This window comes from Mustela erminea, chromosome 6, assembly GCF_009829155.1.
Source record: "Mustela erminea isolate mMusErm1 chromosome 6, mMusErm1.Pri, whole genome shotgun sequence".
NCBI lineage: Eukaryota > Metazoa > Chordata > Mammalia > Carnivora > Mustelidae > Mustela > Mustela erminea.
In genome coordinates, this window is record NC_045619.1 from 86,150,279 (window position 1) to 86,172,533 (window position 22,255).

Genomic DNA, 22,255 nt, shown 5'->3' on the forward strand with positions numbered 1-22,255 from the left:
TAAAACAAACAAACCCCCAAAGAATTGATATTTTTCCATTTAGTTTTATACCCCAACTGAAGTTTGATTTTTCTTTTTTAAAGAACTTTTAAAAGTAACTTATTTTTCTTGGGGGCTCCTGGGTGGCTCAGTGTGTTAAGCCGCTGCCTTTGGCTCAGGTCATGATCCCAGGGTCCTGGGATCGAGCCCCGCATCGGGCTCTCTGCTCAGCCGGGAGCCTGCTTCCTTCTCTCTCTCTCTGCCTGCCTCTCTTCCTGCTTGTGATCTCTCTCTGTCAAATAAATAAATAAATAAATCTTTAAAAAAAAAAAAAGGGTAACTTATTTTTCTTTTAAAAATTCCTCTAAAATAACTTTATTTTTCAATTTTTAATTTTTTTAAAGATTTTACTTATTTATTTGAGAGAGAGAGGGAGAGCTCAAGCAGGGGTGGGGGCAAAAGGGGAAGAGGAACAGAGAGAGAAGTAGACTCTCCACTGAGCAGGGATCCCAGGACCCTGACTGAGATGATGACCTGAGCCAAAGACAGACACAAGTGATCGAGTCATCCAGGTGCCCCTGTTTTTCAATTTTTAACAAGAAGAAGGATGGATTCAACCTGGGCTGTGAGATTTTGTTCTAGTTTATTCAGACATATTCCTTTTTCCCTTCAGAATTGAACCACATTGTCCATAGACCTAGATACAGAATAATTTTAGGAAAAAAAAAGTTTTTATTTAAAGAACTGGACAGTTTGATGTGAGTTTAAAACTCTAGCTGCCCCTCTGAGTGAGTTATACGTAAAACTGACATTTATTCAGAATAACATTGATTCCTTTTTCACTTTCTACATTGTCTAAGATAAGAATTTCTAAGGGTGTTCAGAAGGAGGGGGAAAGAAGAAGATAAAGATAAAGATAAACTTTTTTTCCCCCAAAAAGTGGCTTTTAGCATTTATTTCAGAACTTATATATTAATTTCATTCATGTAACCCTTAAAGCAGTTAGCTGACCAAATCTTTACATGTTTTTTAACATCTATGAATATATCCACGTTTCACCGAATTTCCATATTGTCTTCACTGAAGTACAGTGGCATGGAATACTTAATCGTTTGAGTCATACTTTTGCTTTGCAGTTTACCTCAACTATCTGATGCCATATATGTAAGTGGTTCTTCAGAGGAAGCTTAGAGCAGAGTAGTCTTCTGATTTTTAGCCTGTTAAAAAAATTGTTGTCCTCCCTTTAAATGTGATCAGCTCACATCAGATTGTTTCTAAAGATACTCAGATTAGGGTCACCTAGGTGGCTCAGTGGGTTGAGCCTCTGCCTTCGGCTCAGGTCATGATCTCAGGGTCCTGGGATCGAGCCCCGCATTGAGCTCTCTGCTCAGCGGGGAGCCTGCTTCCTCCTCTCTTCTCTGCCTGCCTCTCTGCCTACTTGTGATCTCTGTCTGTCAAATAAATAAAATCTTTTTAAAAAAAAAGATATTCAGGGACGCCTGGGTGGCTCAGTTGGTTAAGCAGCTGCCTTCGGCTCAGGTCATGATCCCAGCGTCCTGGGATCGAGTCCCGCATCGGGCTCCTTGCTCACTGGGGAGCCTGCTTCTCCTCTGTTTCTGTCTGCCCTGTGCCTGTGCTCGCTCTCTCTCCCTCTCTCTCTCTCTCACAAATAAATAAAAAAAATCTTTAAAAAAAAAAAATTAAAAAAAAAAAAAGATATTCAGATTACTTCACAAAAGAATTTGAAATATTATCTATACCAAAATGAGCCATCTGGTACTGTTTTCTTTTTGTTTGGAAATAGGACTGGCTTTTGAAACTCAAGTGAATATAAAGCATTTTTTGGTGGGGGTGGGGCTTTGTATGGTGAGGGGGCGGTGACGCTTGTCTAATGAGTCATTTGGAAGGGCCACTGTCTTACTAAATGTGCTCATGAACTGAATGCTGCCTCGCTGAGGTAGGCCTATGGGTTTTTTTTTTCTATATGATTCTTTTCTTTTTCCAGGAAAGTTGTGGAGCAGAAGTTTAAAGTTGGCCTACACACTGCTTAATAAACTGGGGACCAAAAATGAACCTGTATTAAAACCTGGAGACAGGGTAATTGGTTTTTTGGTTTTAGGGAGGTGATGGTTCATTGTTTTCTAATATGCACATTCTGGATTTTTAATGCACAACAGCACAATTTATATAACTCTTAGTCTTAAAAAAATGAAAATGGTTTGGTTCCAACCCAGGTTAGCTCAGTACCAGGTGATATAATTCTTGTATTCATAGATTAAAGGAAATTCACATGTCCCTTTCTGTAGCTGCTACTCAATAAATTCTTGTGCTAACACAAAGAAAGAGGAACCTAACTCTTTCTGGAAATAAATATTTCAATAACCAGACAACAAAAACAGCAATAAAGCTGACTCTTGATTTTTTTCATTACAAATTACCCCATAAACATTTTTCAAAACTTTTTCTGTGTTTCTGTATTATATGGAAAGAGAGGGACACCCATGTTCTATAAAGAAACAAAATGACATCATTTAATTTCTTCTTTAATTGAAAGTGACATTAAGCAAAATTTTTTTCTAACTTTTCGAAGAGTTTTTTCCTATCAATGACTTTTTCTAAGAAAATACAATGACTTCTTACCATCAGATGTTACTTTCTATTTGGTATTTGTAGAATGAAGCACCTATTCAACAGACTTCTTTTTAGTAGGCTCATGATATAGAACCTCCTGGACTAGCCCTTTAAAAATACTTCTGCACTGTGGCAAAGGGCACCTAAAGGGTGGCTTCTACTTAAAACTGTGACACATGAGGGTTCCCTGGTCCTCACTGAACCCTAAGAAGGTAATTTTTGTGTCTTCCTAACACCATGGACACTTGTGTGCAGGAAGGAAACAGGTTGTCTTAAATGTTTTTTGGAATTAACATTTTTTAGAACTCTGGAAAGGATTAGCAGCTTCAGGATTAACCTTATCTTGGGAGTGAGTTAAAAAAAATTGAAAGTTAAAAAAAAAAAAGAATTTGAAAGTAAAGGAAGGGGAAATAAGAGTCTGGTGACATAATTAATTTTCACATGTTAATCTATAAAATTCTAAGCCAAGTAACAAGCTCCCCAGTGATAATGGTTTTGCATTTCTGGAGTAAATTAGGAAGGGTCAGTTATCCCTGTGATGCATTACAGGTGAGATCACAGTTTTGAACATAGTACATAGGGTCCAGTATTTATCTTTTGTAGATGAATTAACGTTTTATCTGTGATGGCTTGTGCTAGTGTTACTTGTACCCATTACCTGTGCCTTCATGCTAGAGTACTTGCGTTGCTGGTTAAGTGAGTAAAGATTAATGCAGTGAACTCATAAAAGAATAAGAAACGTTGTGTTGGTGCTATAGTGGCAATCGAGTTATGAGTTCTCTGAGAGTTGTAAGGGCTATTCTTGAATATGCTGGCCTATCTAGAGAGACCCATTACATTTATTTTATTACTTTAATCCTGCATTAAAGTAAATGCCTTAGGTTTCACAAGTAATTAACTTACTACTTAAGGTGAGTTGTTAACTGCTCAATCACCAATAGAATTCAGTGAAAATTTTTTCTTATGATGATGATGAATTGCATTATAGTTTCCAAAACGTGTCTAGTATAATCATGGGGATGGTAGAGATCCTTTTAGACGTGTGCATTTTTCTCAGTAACTTAATTTAATTTAGGCTCTTACATAGTTTTATTGTGTTCATGAGACATGTTACATATAAATGTTTATCTTAAAGAATGACATTGAAAGTATTAGTCTGGTTTTATTCCTCTGTTTTTGAATGTCATTATGCATTATAGGTAGCCCTGGTTTACCCCAACAATGATCCAGTCATGTTTATGGTGGCTTTTTATGGATGTCTCCTGGCAGAAGTGATTCCAGTGCCTATAGAGGTACCTCTTACCAGAAAGGTAACATTGCTAAATTTAAGAGGAATGTAGCCTGATGTGACATGGTGGGCATCTGGTTCTTGGATCAATTGACTCCTTCATGACATTAGAAACAGCGTAATCATTTTCTTAAGTACTCAGCTTCACTTGCTAAAACCATGAGACTTGTAGACAAATAATAGTTATTATTATTTATTTATAAGTTTCAGGAAAATAGTATCCTTTCAACTAAGTTAGAATTTTCATGGATAAAATTTAAAAATCCCTGGGGCATACCTTACTTTTCAACAATTACCATTTATAAAGAGGATCCCTGTTACTTCCTTGAGACCATAGATGATCCACATTTATAACAGGTGAGACCTTTTGTGAAGGGATTTCCTTTAACTGTATCATTCAACCGGGCATTTCCCTGAAGTTGGAGGATGATACAGAGACAGGATATTACAACTCCAGGGAATAAGATTTTACTTTACTGACACATTAGCCCATGCAGCATATGTCACAGATTTTTAAGTTAAACCAAAAAGATTTCTCTGTGAACTCTCTGACCCTACTTTTCTCCTGCAGTTTATTATTGAGGGATCATGATAAAGACAAATATGGTAGAGACTGTGGATTTACAAGAAAACGGTTATTTTCAGAAAGGAATAAAAAAAACCGAATTGATAGCATCCCTGAAACTTTGGTCGATGGGGTATAGTGTCTTTAGTCAGGAAATCATAGGGTTGTTCTTAAATTATTAAGTCGGCGGTTTTTGTGTGGTTTCATAATGATACTGTCAAGGTGATGTTTTAATAGAAATACTTCAGACTATGTCGATTGTTGTTTTCTCTTGTGTGGTCATAAGGCTTAAATCCTACCTCCTTTAAAATAGTAAGGAGTATATGGATTTGAGTATAACCATCCATTCACTTTCATTGTAAATTTGGACATTTGGTTGTCCATTTAGATTATTTTCTTCTGACCTGGGTTGCTTTGCTTTTGAATTTGGGGATATGGCTAGGTCAAGACAACTTAACCATGTTCACATCACATCCATTTCACTGGCCTGAAATTAATTTAAAAGGGGAACATTGCTGATTTTTTAGTAAAATGGTCACATTGGCTGGTAGGATTCATCATTAGCAATGTCAGATTAGTAGAATATTTGATTCGTACTCAGAAAGCCATTGTATTGTAGAAATTGTTTGGAAGAACATATTGTCATACAATTGCCAGGTGTCAGTGGGGTTCCATGACTGTTATCACACAAGTGCCAGAGCATTGCTCAGTGTTAGGGCTGGGGCACGGGTGTGCTCACGTTCACTCCCCTACTGTGCTCATTATCTTTCCTCCACAGGATGCTGGAGGGCAGCAGATTGGCTTCTTGCTAGGAAGCTGTGGTATTGCCTTAGCTCTCACCAGTGAAGTTTGTCTAAAGGGGCTGCCAAAAACCCAGAATGGAGAAATTGTACAGTTTAAAGGTTAGTAATATTTATACTTGAATTATCAGTTAAAAATTAAAGCTTATACTTTAATTAGTGTTTTAATTTAATAATAGCTAAGTACCTAACATCTATTTTCTTATGTAATTCTCACATTCTTATGAAGTAGGTACCATTATTATCCCCATTTTACAGGTGAGGAAACTGAAACACAGAGAGGTTAAGTAACTTGCCCAAAGTCATAGCTAATAAATGACAGAGCAGTGATTTGAGCCCAAATCTGTCTGATTCCACAGCCCAAACCCTTAACCTTTATGCTAATGGTTGGAAAAAGCTACCACTCTGTTCATTAAAGCTAAATGCTACATGTAGAGACAGAGGAAAGAACACTAACTGCAGTGGACTTCCACTGCCAAATGGACCTTCCAATTGTTGAGGTAATGTCAAGGCCTGAAACATAGCATGTGGAACGATTGTACTTTTGAAAGAAGGTATAATTGTCTGGTGGTGTATCACTAAAAACTAATAAAAAATACAGTCTTTTATTGATTTTACAATGACCTTGATTTGGTCTCTTGATACTTATAACAATCAATTCAGTGTGAACTCTTTCCCTTATAGCTTAGGCAATTCAATCTTTATTTTGGGTTTGATTTAGGTTGGCCCCGGCTCAAGTGGGTTGTAACAGATTCCAAGTACCTTTCAAAGCCACCGAAAGACTGGCAGCCCCACATCTCTCCTGCTGGTACAGAACCAGCATACATTGAGGTAAGTCCTGGGGCTAGAACATACATTCTGGCTTCCTGTGGTTTCAGTTGCCATCTTATAAAATTTAAAACTAACCTTTTGCAGTTTTAATTTTAGAAAAGCCTCCTAGTTTGTTAGAGTTTCATCTTCTGGCTTGTAAAATCCTTGTAGTGGGCCTTCTAACTGTTTTTAACATAAATACCCATTCAAGAGAAAGACAGCCAAAATAATAATAATAATAATTTGATCCTTGTCATGGAAGAAAGTTAAACAAGACCTGAAGATGTACAAGGCTTTAAGAAATGAACAACTGGCAGAGATACAGCTTTGCTTTTGGGGAGGTAGGGGAGTGGGAAGCGAGAGAATAGAGAAACAAGGAAAGCAAACAGCTGCGCTTAAAAAGAACAACTTAACAGATAAAAGGTAAAGAACAAGAAGAAACAAACGGCTAGAGGGTTTGATATTGAAGGTCAGCGTAGGACATCGAGTGATCGACAACATGCCGTTTGAGGGAGTAAGTCCTCTTGTGTAGTAGGCGCCAGGCTGAGAGCTGCTTCCAGCGCATGATCTCAGTCAGTCCCCACAAGTACCCTGTGTGGTTGGGGTTGTTACCAAATTTGCTTGAGAGACGAGGAGACTAAGACTTAGTTTGAACTCAAGTTGAAGTACAAAGTCCATATAACTCGAAAATGACAGAGCTGGGACTTTGCACTCCCATCTGTTTCACTTTAAAAGCTGTGCCATTGATGACTCTGCATCATGCTGGAGGCATGTTAGTAAATGCTCACCACCTGTTGGTGAAATTAACTATAAATTCATGAAAAGAGAAAAGTTGGAGGGAAAAATTCCACCCAGCCTTGAGCCCTGCGGTAATAACTGGCTATAAAAGGGAAGACAGTGGGCAGTAGCTCTGAGAGGTGATGTGTTTTTTGTTGGATGGTTTGAAAGATGGAAGAGATTGGAGTATGTTTAAATGACAGACAAGTAAACAGGGAATTAAAATTTAGCCATCAGTTCTCAGTCCATATCGTCTCTCAGTGAGGACATAGTTCATCACACCAACCTTCTTACCTCTGTTCACTGGCTTCCCGGACCACTCCATCAGTGCTCCTGCTTCACCCACAGCTCCTTTTAAGGCTTCTTTACTGGGTCTTCCAAAAAAGTGAAAGGCACTTCATTTTGAGGCCCCTGCTTGGCTCTCTGACCTCATGTAGAACTACCGCCCTCCACATTTCTGGACTTTGGCTATTCCGAATTAACTTGGAGTTTTCACTTAGGACCCTCTTATTACCCACGGGATGTTTCTAATAAGTTTAATGTACCCTAGGAGTCATAGGGAGCTATTAAAAGGTTGTGAGAAGAGTTTGACAAGAATAAATATGTTGTTAAAAGATGTATCTGGTTTGGTTGGGTTAAGAAGGTAAACAGGGAGTCCAGCTTTTTTACAGTTATCTGGGTAAGCCCCAGTTCAGGGTGAGATGAGGAAAGAGGGTGGAATTGAGACAGGAAGGAAGTAGAAGAGGCAGGATTTGGGGCCTGAATCTGGAGAGGGAGGAAGCAAGGAAGACTCTCAGGTTTCTGACTTCAGTGACAGGGTAGATGATGGCATCCTTTATTAAGAAAATAAAGCAAGAAGAGTTCATGGGCACAGGGTGGGGATGAGGAATACTGTGGTGGATACATTGGGTTTCACAGGACTACAGGTCGTTCAAGGGTAACAATTGACTATATAAGTCTAGGTATCTGGAAGGAGGACTGGGTTGGAGATCGAGAATTGGGAGCCATCAGGCGAGTGGTACCCGATGGAATGAAGTGAAAAGAGAAAGCAGAACAGAATTTTCAGGAAATGCCAACGTTTAAGGGATGGGCAGAGGAAATGGAATGGGGAGAAAGGGGGAGAGACTATGAATAGGAGAAAAGAGTATCACAAAGCCAAGGAAGGAGAGAGTGTCAAGGAGGGAGTTATCAAATGTTACAGAAATGCAGGATAAAATCAACTATGTCATATATCCTTTTGATTTAACAGACAGAAGTTGCTGATCTGGGTAAAAAGTAACTTGGATGACCATTGAGGTAAAAGGCAAAATGAGAGTTGATTGATTTGTAGGAGGGAATAGGCCATTTCTAGGTCTCCCCCTCCCAGTGTGGGAGCTTCTGACAGACAGGAGCCGCGTCTTCCCCACCTTCCACTCTGCGGCGCCCTGCTTGCTGAGTAGACCTGATGCTTCTGTCAGGGCAACTCTAGTCCCTTGTTTGTCCAGCTTCTTTAGCAGCCACTTCACACTGATGACTAATTAAACTTTTAAGAATTTTTCACACATACTTTTGTCAAGCTTCATCATTCCTCAGTCCTGTCTTTGCATGATTAGAGTTTGGGGCTCTAGTGTATAGCCTCAGATATTCATATGAAACATATTAAATTCAGCCCATTACCATGGCTTATCTGGGTTTCATATTTGAATTCTGGTTTGTCATCCGAAATAACCCATTTTATTGTATTTTCTTATGCTGTTGTTTTTTGTGTGTTTTTTTTTCTAGTATAAAACAAGCAAAGAAGGGAGTGTAATGGGAGTTACAGTGTCCCGCCTTGCAATGTTGTCTCACTGCCAAGCTCTGTCCCAGGCCTGCAATTATTCTGAAGGTCAGACTTCATCCCGTGACTGCCCTCATTGTGAGCCTCAGATATATGTGACCGTGAGCAGAGTGCTCAACGACTCATTTCCAGTTAATGACCAAATTCAGAGTGAAATTCTCTAAGACACATTCTTGGCTTGCTTTTGCTTTCTTCTTTTTCACAAATATGCTGTAATTTAAAGGAACTAAAATTCTGGGCAAACCAGATATGTAAAGCATGATTTCTAGAGTGTAGAAATAGAAAACAAATTAAAACCATGTGTTTACTAGCTGCAGAATGTTGGATATCCCTGTCTTCCTGTGTATGTGGAGTTGACGTCAGCTGTACATTGGAGTTAGAGTCAAAGAAATCTGACTACCAAAAGGCACAAATTATAACACAAAAACCTATTCTGTATTGTTGAACTTTAGATATGTTGATCTAGTGTAATGACTGTTTGCCTTAGAATGTTCTTTATAATATTACCTTTTTAATTTTCCTTTCATAAGAGGAAACAAGTGAATACATGTTCATTAAAGAGCAGCATTCTTGTTTGGTAAAATGTATATATGTATGTATAATGGAAGAGATCAAAATGCCAGAAAATAGGGATTGATTAAATTATAATGTGCCCAAGTAGTGTGTTATTCCCTGAGGCATTATGACTCCTGTTCTTGAATATTAAAGATACAGGGAAATTGTTTCAATATATCATTAAATGGAAACAATTTAGATATAGAGCAGTATGCCAATTTTATTATGGTAGGGATCTGACTAGATAGAATTATGTATATGTGTGTGTGTATTATATTACACATACATACCAACTTTTAAATTTTCTCTAGGAAGTAAATTTTTTTTACACATATTTATGAAACTTGAAAAGTTTCTAAAATAATCATGTGTTCTCTATATCATTAGGAAAAAAATATTATCTCTTAGAAGACAGTCTCTACATCATAAGGAATTTCAAACTCTATCTTTTCTGAGACCAATGTTCAGTCCCCTCACCAGTGTGAGGGGGTCCCTCAAGTAATTAAAAGACTGTGAGAGCTTTAAGTGATTTCTTCAGAAGTATCAAATCAGTTGTTTAATAGAGACAGGTGAGACAGTTTTGCTGATTAACACTAAAGATGATTTCCTTTTGTTTTTCCTTTTTTTTAAATTTTAGGGGAGACAGTAGTAAATGTTTTGGACTTTAAGAAGGATGCCGGGTTGTGGCATGGCATGTTTGCGGTAAGCTCCTCAGAATTATGGCTTCAGGGGCGCCTGGGTGGCTCCGTGGGTTAAGCCTCTGACTTTGGCTCAGGTCATGATCTCAGGGTCCTGGGATAGAGCCCCACATCAGGCTCTCTGCTCAGCGGGGAGCTCGCTTCCCCCTCTCTCTCTGCCTGCTGCTCTGCCTACTTGTGATCTCTCTGTCAAATAAATAAATAAAATCTTAAAAAAAAAAAATTATGGCCTTCAGTGTAAATTGTGCTTATAATTTAGGCCAGTGTGTGTGCTATCTAATCAAAGCATCTCACTGTGCTTGTTTGAAATTTAAGCTCCCTAGAGATCAGTAACATTTTCTAGAAGGATTTATAATACAAATGGTAACTTTTTTCCAAGGAGAATGTAATTCTGTTTTTTCTTCAGTGTGTGGTTGGGTATACCTTTCACACAGCAGTTTGTGGGAGAACTTAGGATCAACATTTTTTAAAACATCAACCATCATAGTCCCACTTTTCTGAAAATGACTATATATTTATTTATGATTAACAAAAGTATGTTTGAGATTTACCTCTTCTCTTTTCTGAAGAAAGGATTACATAACTGTATTTAGAACATGGCAGCTGTGCTTAATGACATCTGATCTTTCCATTGGGCAAAATATATTGGATGACTCAATGCAACAATTAATAGAGTAACAAGGTAGATCAGGCTGCTTCTGTAATAGAGGAACAGGTAACATGCTGTGGAAATTAGGCCAAGGGGAGTTCCTCCCAGCTCTAGGATCACCATTTTCTAGAAGAGTGACAGTTGAGTTGGACTTTGAGAAATGGGTAAGATTTAGCCATTATAGAGATATTTTGGGTGTGGAGGTAGAGAGGGCCACTGAAGTGGGAAAAGCTACCATGTATATAGCATGTTGAGAGATAAACGATCTGAGAGTTGCAAAGGACCTTCAAGAGAACATCTCGTCCGGCTTCCCTGCGCATTGCGGGGATCTGACAAAGAATAGACAGTGAAGCCTGGGGAAAGAGGAGGAGGATCCCCTTTCACCCAGGACACCTGAAAGTAGTAAGAGCCTCTTCCTTGAGTGTACGTACTTTCTAGCTCATTTCTGAAGCCCCTCCCATTTTGTTTTTTTGATCAGAGGTTAGAACACCCTTTCAAGGAGTTAGAGGGAATTTTCTCTTTGTGATACAAAGAGCAAATTAGGGACATGTTTAAAGAATTGGTATTAACACCATTTTGTCCTTGAAATCCAAAAATTTATCACCATAGCTAGAAACTGGGGGAGGGAGGTTTACAACAGTATCTTCTTGAGGGGCCACTTAGGTGGTAAATAAAATGGCCGGTCTAAATACCAAGACTTAGTTATTCTGTGCGCTGGATCTCTTTGGGGACAGGGAGTCCTGGGTGTGTGTGGTTTGGGGCTCAGGAGAGACACAAATTGCATGACCCTGTCAGCTCATTCAGCCGTAAAATGTTCCGCGACACATAATAAGTCTGAGGAGGGCCTCCTCTAAGAATCAGGGAAACTCCGATTTCTTGCTTTGTAATACCCACCTCTTTGTGGTGTGTGATGAGCATGTGGTTGATGAAAGCGCCTCGTGGGTTAGAGGGCGGTTTGGCAGTGTCTGTAGAATGTTTAAAGCACATATCCTATGACCCAGCAGTACTACTTTTCTGTGTCTACTATAGACAAACACTTGCACATATGCGCCCAGAAGTAAGTATAAACGTATCCCTTGAAACATTGTCTAGAATAGCAAAAATGTTGTCAATAACAGGGAAGTGGCCTAAATAATTTGTGATATAGTCATACTGTGGAATAGTATGCAGCAGTTCAAAAAGAATTCTGTCGATCTCTTAGACTGATATGCATAGATTTAACCCTAAAGCAATTTAAATGAAAAAAGCAAGCTGCCAACATATGATGATATGATGCCTTTTATGTTAAAAGTACATTTAATTGGGTGCCTGGGTGGCTCAGTGGGTTAAAGCCTCTGCCTTCAGCTCAGGTCATGATCTCAGGGTCCTGGGATCGAGCCCCGCATCGGGCTCTCTGCTCAGCGGGGAGCTTGCTTCCCCTCTCCTCTCTCTCTGCCTGCCTCCTTGTGATCTCTATCTGTCAAATAAATAAATAAAATCTTTTAAAAAAATACATTTAATCAAAAAATAAATAAAATAAAATAAATACATTTAATCTTTCTATGGGGACAAATATGTTTGTAAATATTTAGAAAAAGGACTGGGGGGATTAATGCCAGATTCATAACCGATTATCTCTTACGTGGAGAGGAGGGAACCAAGCTTGAGGATAGGTAGCGAAGGAGACTTTAACCTTAGAGTTAATATTTCAGATTTTTTTTTTCAAAGAGCATGTATTATTTGTATGATTAAAATCATTAAAAAAAAAATCTGTTCGGTTTTAAAATGCTCAGTATGTATTGGGTATTGATTACTTTTTCTCTTTCTTTGCTTTTCAGAATGTAATGAATAAGATGCATACAATTAGCGTACCCTACTCTGTTATGAAGACTTGCCCTCTCTCTTGGGTCCAAAGAGTACATGCCCACAAAGGTAATTATACATAGCATATGAGCTTTAATTATGTGCCTGTTTGAACTAAGATTTCAGGGATTTTCAAATTGCTCTTCTAGAGACATAATTCTATGCCTTGGTGGCTTGACAGGTTTTAGAATTCAGTCACTCTAAAATCAGGTGTGTTGGCTGTCTCACCTCACTCGACGTCCTTCTTAAGAGTTGAGATGAATTTGCTTAAATCTGAGCCCCGAATTAGATTCATTGGGTGCTTCAGTGTTTAAAGCTGCCTTTGCTGAGCTATGTGGCCTGCCCACAGATCCCAGTAAACAAAATAACTGTGTGTCCTGTCAGCTGTTAGTGCTTCAGTGCACCTGGCACCATCTCTTTGAAGCCTTTTATATTTTCTGTAAGTGAGAATCATGATCCCTAAAATAAGTAAAAGTGTTTTTATGGTAGTATATTAAATATATACCAATTTTAGCACGTACGTGTGTGTTAACTTTATCCCTTTTGAATTTATAGCCAAGGTAGCTTTAGTAAAATGTCGAGACTTGCACTGGGCTATGATGGCACATCGGGACCAAAGAGATGTGAGCTTGAGTTCCCTCCGAATGTTAATTGTAACTGATGGAGCTAATCCCTGTGAGTATTTCTAGAGTGTGGGTCTGGGAATATCCTTTCCTTTGGTAGGTTGAGGTTTTTGCCCCCTTTCTATAAGCTTCTCTCTCTCTTTTTTTTTTAACATCTGCATGGAAATGTAATTCACATACTAAAAAACTCACCCATTTAAAGTGTACAGTTTGGGGGTGCCTAGGTGGCTCATTGGGTTAAGCCTCTGCCTGCGGCTCAGTTTATGGTCTCAGGGTCTTGGGATCGAGCCCCTCCTCAGGCTCTCTGCTTAGCAGGGAGCCTGTTTCCCCCTCTCTCTCTCTGCCTGCCTCTCTGCGTGCTTGTGATCTCTCTTTCTCTGTCACATAAATAAGTAAAGTCTTTAAAAAATAAATAATATGGGGCGCCTGGGTGGCTCAGTGGGTTAAGCCTCTGCCTTCAGCTCAGGTCATGATCCCAAGGTCCTGGGATCAAGCCCCACATTGGATTCTCTGCTCTGCAGGGAGCCTGCTTCCCCCTCTCTCTCTCTGCCTGCCTCTCTGCCTACGTGTGATCTCTGTCTGTCAAATAAATAAATAAATAAAATCTTTTTAAAGATAAATAATAAATAAATAAAATGTACAGTTCAGTGGTTTTGGAAGATGCTCAGTTATGCACCTATCGCCGTGAACTAAGTTCCCATATCCATCAGCACTCACTCTCCATTTCTCCCTCTCTGTCCCCTAGTCCTAGGCAACTGCTCATCCGCCTTCTGTCTCTACAGATTTATCTGCTCTGGACATTTCATATAAATGCAGTCCTACTACATGTGGTCTTTTTCATTTGGCTTCTTTCATGTAGCATGTTTTCAAGATTCACCTGTGTTGTAACATGTGTTCGTGCTTTGTTCCTTTTCATTGCCATATAACATTCCACTGAATAGATACACCACATCTCCTATAAGCTTTCAAAAGCACCCCTTCTCACTCACTCATTTATATCCTTTTTCTATCATGTGACTCCAAGGAGAGATAAGATGGTAACCTGGTATGACCAGGTGTCAGGACTTTATGTATATTCCTGCTATGAACAAATCAGAGGACTTTGGGAAAGCTTTTAGAGATCTTACCATGTTATCTGCTTTGCCCTACAAGCACCAACACTCCAAGTAGAGTCAGGTAAAGCATTATAAAGTGTGTTCTTAGCCATAAATGGATTTCTGTCAGTAGTCACAGTGGTATAGTAGTCATCTTGGTATAAATACAGGTGTGGGGTTGACCTTAATAAGAAACAGATTGGAGAATAGCACATGAAGAGAATATTAGCACTATACTAGTTAAACTAGTTACTATGGGAAGGGTTGTTCGCTTCCAAACAAGCTGCCTGTGGGCTGCAGCACATCTCTGCTATCTATCGGGCCGTTTGATAGGAGCAGCCCTATCCCAAATTGTGACTTTGAATAGCATCAGTGACCTATTTTGTGGACTGGAAGAACATTTATTTGTCCTTGAAACGTATCCACCATCTCACAGGACAAGTGAAATATCCATATGGAATTCATGATGCCCAGTGAGAGTTCTCATGAAAAGCAAATGTGTCTGCTCTCCACTCTTTACCAGTTTTCCGCGGTAATGAAAATCACAATTTCAGCTTTCAAGTTGATCTGTTCCAACTCCTTAGGGTCTGTGTCGTCCTGTGATGCCTTCCTGAGTCTGTTCCAAAGCCATGGACTGAAACCCGAGGCCATCTGTCCGTGCGCTACTTCTGCTGAAGCCATGACTGTTGCAATCCGCAGGTATTGTCCAGAATGTCAGTGCCCTTGATGTATGTTACAACTCCAATCAGGTGTGCAGTATTTACCAGCCAGTGACAAGGGGTGCTAATTTCTGCTGCAGCAGCCTAAAAGTGAAACTGACTTGGTAAAGCAGTTTGAAGCATCTCGTTTATTTTCCCCACTCTTGCCCTAAGAGTAACTGGTAAACTGAAAATTTACTTTAATTATTCTCATCTTGTGTTTGTGAATGAGTTCTTTTTCTGTGCTGTTTTGCTCTTCAGATTCCTTCGTTAGCATCTTAGACTACAAATAAGCTATTCTTGATTACAGCTTAAGTATGGAAAGTACACCCGAGCCAATATATTCTTAATATTGGGTTTAAAATTTATTTTTTCCGACTGAATAAATGTGGCCTGTGCTTTGTACATGTGATGTTAGTTAATTTGACATGTTTTTGGCAGAGAAAAGAAGGATTTTTTGATGTGTGGTAGCTAGAGGAAATTTGCTTTCTTACATATTTGTACTTTTATCTTGATAATATGTAATTTGACAAATTTGATGAGTTTATTTTGATTTCAGGCCTGGAGTTCCAGGGGCCCCTTTGCCAGGAAGAGCTATTCTCTCAATGAATGGATTGAGCTATGGGGTAATACGGGTCAATACTGAAGATAAAAATTCAGCACTGACAGTCCAGGATGTGGGCCACGTAATGCCTGGTGGTGAGTACTCCATAGCATTTTTTGCTTTTCCATAAAGATTTGTCATTAGAGATAGTAGTAAAGCCTGATAAAATATGATACCCTCACCCAGGAATACAGAATTTAGCACTGAGCCATTTAAGTTCTCAAAACCTCTCTACTGGTTCAGTGATTCTAATTGTACTTACTTTCCAGCAGTATTGTATGATTTAATTGAATGATTTGATAGAATTTTTCATATGGAAAGCTTAAGTATGAGTTGAGCTAAAGTTGTCTGGTTTTCACTTAATTGCCAAGACATTGCTGCTGGCAGAAAGTTAGAGCGTACTGCTTCCTTGAGTGAGTTTGATTTAACCTGTTTCTTTGGACTTTGTAGTCATTTTTAATAGGTTACTGTCTTGAAGAGCATCTGAGTGGCTCAGTCAGTAAGCGTCTGACTCTTGACTTCAGCTTAGGACATGATCTTGGGGTCATAAGATCCAGCCCCATGTTCGGCTCTGTACTCTGTGCAGAGTCTGTTTGAGATTCTCTCTATCCCTCTCCCTTTTCCCCTCTTCCTGCCCACTCACACACACACATATACACACACACACTCTCTCTCTCTTTCTTTAAATAAATAAGTAAAATCTTTAAGAAAAAAAATATGGTCTTTGAAACTTTGGTCCACATCTGTTGTAGTTTTATTTGCTGAATTTTAAAAATTAGTTGTTTATCACGAGGGCTAAAAGATGGACATTTGAAATATATCTATATAGTATCAGGTCTATTTTTGACATTCCTGTTTGGTATTCTAATTACTGCCACTCAGTAAATGCAAAGCTTTCCTGGGTTCGCAGGGTTGAAGCTGTTACTTTACAAAGGTTTTCCAGAATCTCTGCCCCTTAACCATATTTTCTGCACACTAGGGGTGATGTGCATTGTGAGACCTGATGGACCTCCCCAACTCTGCAGGACAGATGAAATTGGAGAAATCTGTGTGAGCTCCAGAACAGGAGGCATGATGTACTTTGGGCTTGCTGGTGTGACCAAAAATACATTTGAGGTACATGATATGAAAGTTTTGGGGGAAACTTACTTGATGGGGTCAGGGTATCACAAAGTCAAATGAGCTGGCCTGCAGGAAGTAGCCTAATGGAGGAGCTAAGAGAGGGTACTCTGGAGCTAGGCTGCTTGAGTTCAAATCCTAATTCTGCCGCTTAATAGCTGACCTTGGGGGAGTTCCTTAACCTCTCTGTGCCTCAATTTCCTTATCTTTAAAATGTGAAAAATCATAATACCTATCTCACAGGATTGTCCTGGACTAATTGAGTTTATGTTTGAAAAAGGCTTAGAAAAGCCCTGGCACACGGGAAGTACTGTTTATCTGTAAAGTAAAGGAAGAGTAAGAGGCCTCACTAAAGTTCATTCTGGTGAATCTGAGTTTTGTATAAAGCCCATATATTTAACTTTAAGAATATGTTGACAATGGATTCCTCTCTCCAGAGTAGACTCAAGTTAACCTAAGCCTGTGAAGACTGGTATCAACCAGAATACCAGGTTACTAATGAAGAACTCTCCTGTGCCAGGAGCTGACTACTCCCATTATTCAGTCTTTCAGTCAGCAAATACTTACTGAGCACCTTCTGGGTGTCTGGCAGTATCCTAGAGGCTTGTGGTATATCAGGAAAACAAAGCTCCTCAGATAGCTCATATTCTAGTAGAACCAGCACATTGTTGTCCCGCAGACAGTTGTCCCGCAGACAGTTGCGCATGTGAAGACAAATGAAAGTTTTCCTTGTGAGCCTGGAAATCAGAACAGGTATAATAAATTGCCTGTATTTCATAATTGGGATTAACTCAGGATAGCTTTTAGGGAACAGAAAACTTTCTATGCCCATTTTATGGACCATTATAATTAGATAGGGCTTATTATATGAGCACTACCAATTTTCGGTTCTTGGAGCTTCCTTTTTCTAGAATTGATTCTCCGTCTCAGTATGCCAGGGCACATCTGTCTACCTACCATTATTGGTACGTACCATTATAAGATTATGTAGCAACAGAGGTAACTGATGGGACAGTGTTATCTATATGAATGATGTAGTAGCCAGGAAAGGTTAAGAACTCCTGAGCTGACCATCATCTGTGTTTACATAGCCTAGTAGAATATAAATTATGAAATGTCTGTTATTACCATCAAGCATCACATCATCATTATTGCTACTACAATCTTGGCCTGCCTTCAAGAGTTGTGACCAATTCACCTTAATCAAGAAATTGATAAATTCTTAACAGGTTTATTGCCAGGCTCTTGATTTGCTCTCACAGGTGACTAATTACCTGTGCTGAGTGTCTGTACATTTTACTACTTTAAATCTCGTGCTACTTCTCTTCTTTTTAAATGCTTGGAGTACGTAGGCTTCCAATATCTGAATTTTTCATTATTGCATTTTCCTTACTGTAAACAAGATCCTCAAGCAGTGTTTGAAGATACTGATAATATTTTATTACGCTGCCTTTCATACAAGAGCAGCTGCCTAGTCAAAATTCTCAGACTTTAATATCAAACTGCTAGGTCCGTAATGATGAGAAGATTTTGAAATTTGCAGTATAAATTTAATGATAGTGAAGTGGAATAAAAATCCTAAAAGGATTTTTCAGCCTCCAACCCTTGATTTGGGCTCAGGTATGATTGCATGGTTGCAGGATTGAGCCCCATGTTGGGCTCTGTGTTCGGTGTAGGGTCTGCTTGAGATTCTCTCTCCCTCTCCCTCTCTCTCTCTCAAATAAACCAATAAAATCTTTTTAAAAATAAAAACGAGCTATTGGTGAGAAAAACTTGAAAGGGCTCATGCCTTTAGTACAAATACACAGAAATCTATACAGCAGGATTCCATGAAGCACATTTATAATAGTAAAATTAGATGGCCTGCCTAGTCAGAAAGACTGCTTACACTGTAATAGTACTAAATTCTCATAGTTTCCTGAGGACCAGCTCTGGGCCAAACACTGTGCTTACATCTGCAGATCTGTTTACATTCCCTTAATCTTTACCCTAAAACTGCGAGAGGCATTGGGAGTTCTGTTTTATGGCCAAAGAAACCGAGGGTTCAGGAAGTCCAGGAGCTTACTAGTAAGTGGCAGAGCCAAAAATTGAGCTCACATCTGACTTCAAGGACTACACTATCCTGTCCACAGTGTGATGATGTATCATGGAACTATTGAACAAACAGAGCTAGAGCAACAATCACTAACTTGTAGAGATATCCAAAATACATGTTATGTGAAAAATATATAGTATGGGGAAAAGCAGGTTGCGAAACAGTATATATAATATGATTTCTTTCACAAATATAAATTCTTAATATATTAATATATGTACTTATGAAAAGTCCAAGGGAATCTCAACAAATTGTAAATGTTTATCCCTTAAAGGTGGTAATACTGAAGTCACTATATAATTTTAAGTTTTCAACAAGTGTATATCACTACTGTAATTTTTTTAAAGACTTTTAAAAAAATCAAATACATATTTTAAGAAAAAGCAAATATTTTCACTGCTTTCTGTCTTCTAGGTGATTCCAGTGAATTCTGCGGGCTCTCCTGTTGGGGATGTGCCCTTCATCCGGTCAGGACTCTTGGGGTTTGTGGGGCCAGTAAGTGATAGATTCATGTTTGTTTTGGTGTATCTGATCCAGATATTTGTACTTTACAAAAGTTTCTGTCACAGAACAGAACAAGTGTGGATTAAGAATATTAATCCAGGGCGCCTGGGTGGCTCAGTGGGTTAAGCCGCTGCCTTCAGCTCAGGTCATGATCTCAGGGTCCTGGGATTGAGTCCCGCATCGGGCTCTCTGCTCAGCAGGGAGCCTGCTTCCCTCTCTCTCTCTCTGCCTGCCTCTCTGCCTACTTGTGATCTCTGTCTGTCAAATAAACAAATAAAATCTTAAAAAATATATATATATTAATCCAATACTTTAGATTCAAGAGTATTACAGGGCCTCTCTTAGATTTAGAGCAGTTTTTGTAAGAATGTCATAAACTGAGTTAATATTTATTGCTTTTGTTACCTGAGTTAATTTGACTCCTTCAAACTAAGACTTTTTAACTTTCAAAAAGCTCTTCATTTAGGGCACGTGGGTGGCTCAGTTGTTAAGCGTCTGCCTTTGGCTCAGGTTGTGATCCCAGGGTCCTGGGATTGAGGCCTACATCAGGCTCCCTGCTCAGTGGGAAGCCTGCTTTCCCCTCTCCCACTCCCGCTTACTTGTGTTCCCCCAGCCCCTCTCTTTCTATCTCTCTCTCTCTGTCAAATAAATACATAAAAAATCTTTAAAAAAAAAAAAAAAGCCTCTTCATTTATTCTTGCTCCATTTCTTTGATTTGATTTCTGTGTTGCAGTAAGTTAGAAGAGTGCTGAAAAAAGTTATCTTAGCAAAGGGAAACCATCATAAATAGTGCACAAGTCATTTTCATACAAACTAGAAGCACTACACCTTGAAATCAGTTTGCTTCCCAGCAAATGGTATTTACAGGCACTGAGTTAACAGAGACATTTAGGATACAAAAATCTCTTCTCAGAGAGCTCACAGTTAGCTTCATGAGCCAACAAGGAAGGTAGAGAGGAGGCAGATCATGAAGGGTTTTATATGACACAGTGGGAAGTTTGATTGTATTTTATGAGGAACAGACATTCGTGATCATAGTTAAGTCCATATATCTCCATCCAACTCTAATGACCTCCTTAGTCTTTCTTCTCCTCTTACCGACTCAAGTTAACGTGAGGAAAGATCTGATTTTATTTCTTCCCCACCATTTGTGGGGGCAGGGCATACCTGATGGCTTACCTCTAAGGGGAGGTATCCTATCTATCGCTGTCTTAGAAGGAGAAATCTAGAGCTACTATCTTGACTTCTCTCAGCACCAAAAAGTTCTGCAAAACCCAGCCCCTTTTAGTTTACCTCTTCATGACTGAGGTCCAAGAGGGGGCTGTGGCATCCCATCTGCATTCCAGGAAACAGGATAGAGTACAGTCCTACCATCTCTTAAGGAAGATTTCCTGAAGATCCTGAGCAGCACTTCTCCTTATGGCTCATTGGTCAGGGGGCACTGAAATACGCTCTTTATTTTAGTCAGCCACACCCAGCTGAAAGTTCAGCTGTGAAGGAAATGGAGAAGTGGAGATCTGTGTCTGTCTTTCTCTCTGCTTATTCCACCATAGCACTTTTCAGACTATGTTGGAAATTTCTTTTCCATCTTCTGAGATTAACCAGTAGCTTCCTGAGGCTAGAAGCTCTGTTTTACTCAAATAACCCCATTGGTGAGTCACACTACATTGTGTGCGATAACTCAATGACTGACGTTCATGTGGAGATGACTACCAGATAATTGAGTATGTGTAAATTGGCCAGGAAATTTAGGACTTGTGTAATGAATGGAAAAATCAATTTATAGCAAATGGGTCTAGGAGAATTACTGAGAAGTATTACTTGTACAGTGATGCTTTTAGGGCATTGACAGCAACGTGTCCTGCAGCTGTGTTACCTTTTTGGAAAGCAGAGGCTCCTCCACTGTTTCTTAGACCTTTAATAACCTGTTTCTAATCTTGCCAGATGGGAACCGCATTACCCTTATAAACCTAAAACAAGCATTCTCACATTCAGCTCTTTTAATTTTTTCCTAATTCCAGTATTAAATGGTTCACAATTTTTTTCTCTGCATCCGTGTTGTGAATAGATACATAATCTGGCATCATGGGTAAGGAAAGAAACTATACTTGTGCAGAATCCTAGTTGTTTTCTTATAAAATTCCTCTCCGAGAATAAATATAAATTAATTCCTTTCTTATACTGTAATTAATTGTAATATGCTACTCATTCCCCCTCCCCCGATTTTTGAGGCATAAAACACTCTTAGAATCCATAAAATATTGTGTTGTTTTCTTATATTTTTGATGTGCTCCATTTCAAGTAAAATATATGTTTTAGTATTTAAATAATGGAAATCAAGGTAAATTATTGTTACCTTTCAGGGCAGTTTGGTGTTCGTGGTTGGAAAAATGGATGGGTTACTGATGGTTAGTGGTCGAAGACATAATGCTGATGACATTGTTGCTACTGGATTGGCTGTTGAATCAATAAAGACTGTTTATAGAGGAAGGTGAGTAGTAAAAATTCAAATGTTAGCACTTCCAGTGGAACCTAAATGTATCTTTACAGGGTGATTTGAGTCGTATTCTATAGAATCTCTAAATGATTGGATTATTTTTGGCTAACTACAGCAAGAGTTGGCCTTTGAATATTTATCTTAACATGGCAAGTTCTTTGGTTGGAATTGAGAGGAATAAGATATAACCATATCCTGTACTTCAGTTTTTAATTATTACTATTTATGGAATTTTGAGGACTCTGGAGAATTCCGCAAAAACATTGAACTTCCTGCAGTCCATCAATTAGAAGTGGTGCCATTCAGGCTAATTAAGATGGATGCTATGCTGTAGGAATTTTACATCTGAGAATTGTTTCTCTTACTCTTCTCTAACTAAATTATTACAACATTTTAACACAGAGATTGACATAGTACACAAGTGCTAATTACAAATTCCATGGATAAAGTCAATTGCAAATCCTTTTATCTTTGCTTATTAACACAAGAAAAGATACTTGGTACATATTTGTGCAGTTCATGTCTATCTAGTAATTTATAATCATGTATATATATCTTTATATCTATATCTATAGATATAGATATATCTTTAAAGCACTCAATGTCCCTTT

At 38.8% G+C, this 22,255-nt stretch overlaps 1 protein-coding gene across 4 annotated transcripts in view; it reads left to right on the forward strand.

Annotated features, from left to right (window-relative positions):
• Positions 1-22,255, forward strand: part of DIP2B (disco interacting protein 2 homolog B) — a 224,118-nt gene that overhangs the window by 162,408 nt on the left and 39,455 nt on the right. For 3 of the 4 annotated variants that reach the window (XM_032348169.1, XM_032348171.1, XM_032348172.1), the window contains 13 exons: positions 1,985-2,076; positions 3,810-3,920; positions 5,242-5,365; positions 5,985-6,094; positions 8,612-8,714; positions 9,859-9,923; positions 12,386-12,479; positions 12,966-13,085; positions 14,712-14,826; positions 15,385-15,524; positions 16,409-16,545; positions 19,058-19,138; positions 21,511-21,638. In XM_032348169.1, the coding sequence (XP_032204060.1) occupies positions 1,985-2,076; positions 3,810-3,920; positions 5,242-5,365; positions 5,985-6,094; positions 8,612-8,714; positions 9,859-9,923; positions 12,386-12,479; positions 12,966-13,085; positions 14,712-14,826; positions 15,385-15,524; positions 16,409-16,545; positions 19,058-19,138; positions 21,511-21,638 (1,420 nt within the window). The remainder of the gene's footprint in view (positions 1-1,984; positions 2,077-3,809; positions 3,921-5,241; positions 5,366-5,984; positions 6,095-8,611; positions 8,715-9,858; positions 9,924-12,385; positions 12,480-12,965; positions 13,086-14,711; positions 14,827-15,384; positions 15,525-16,408; positions 16,546-19,057; positions 19,139-21,510; positions 21,639-22,255) is intronic. The other variant, XM_032348170.1, reaches the window with a different exon arrangement.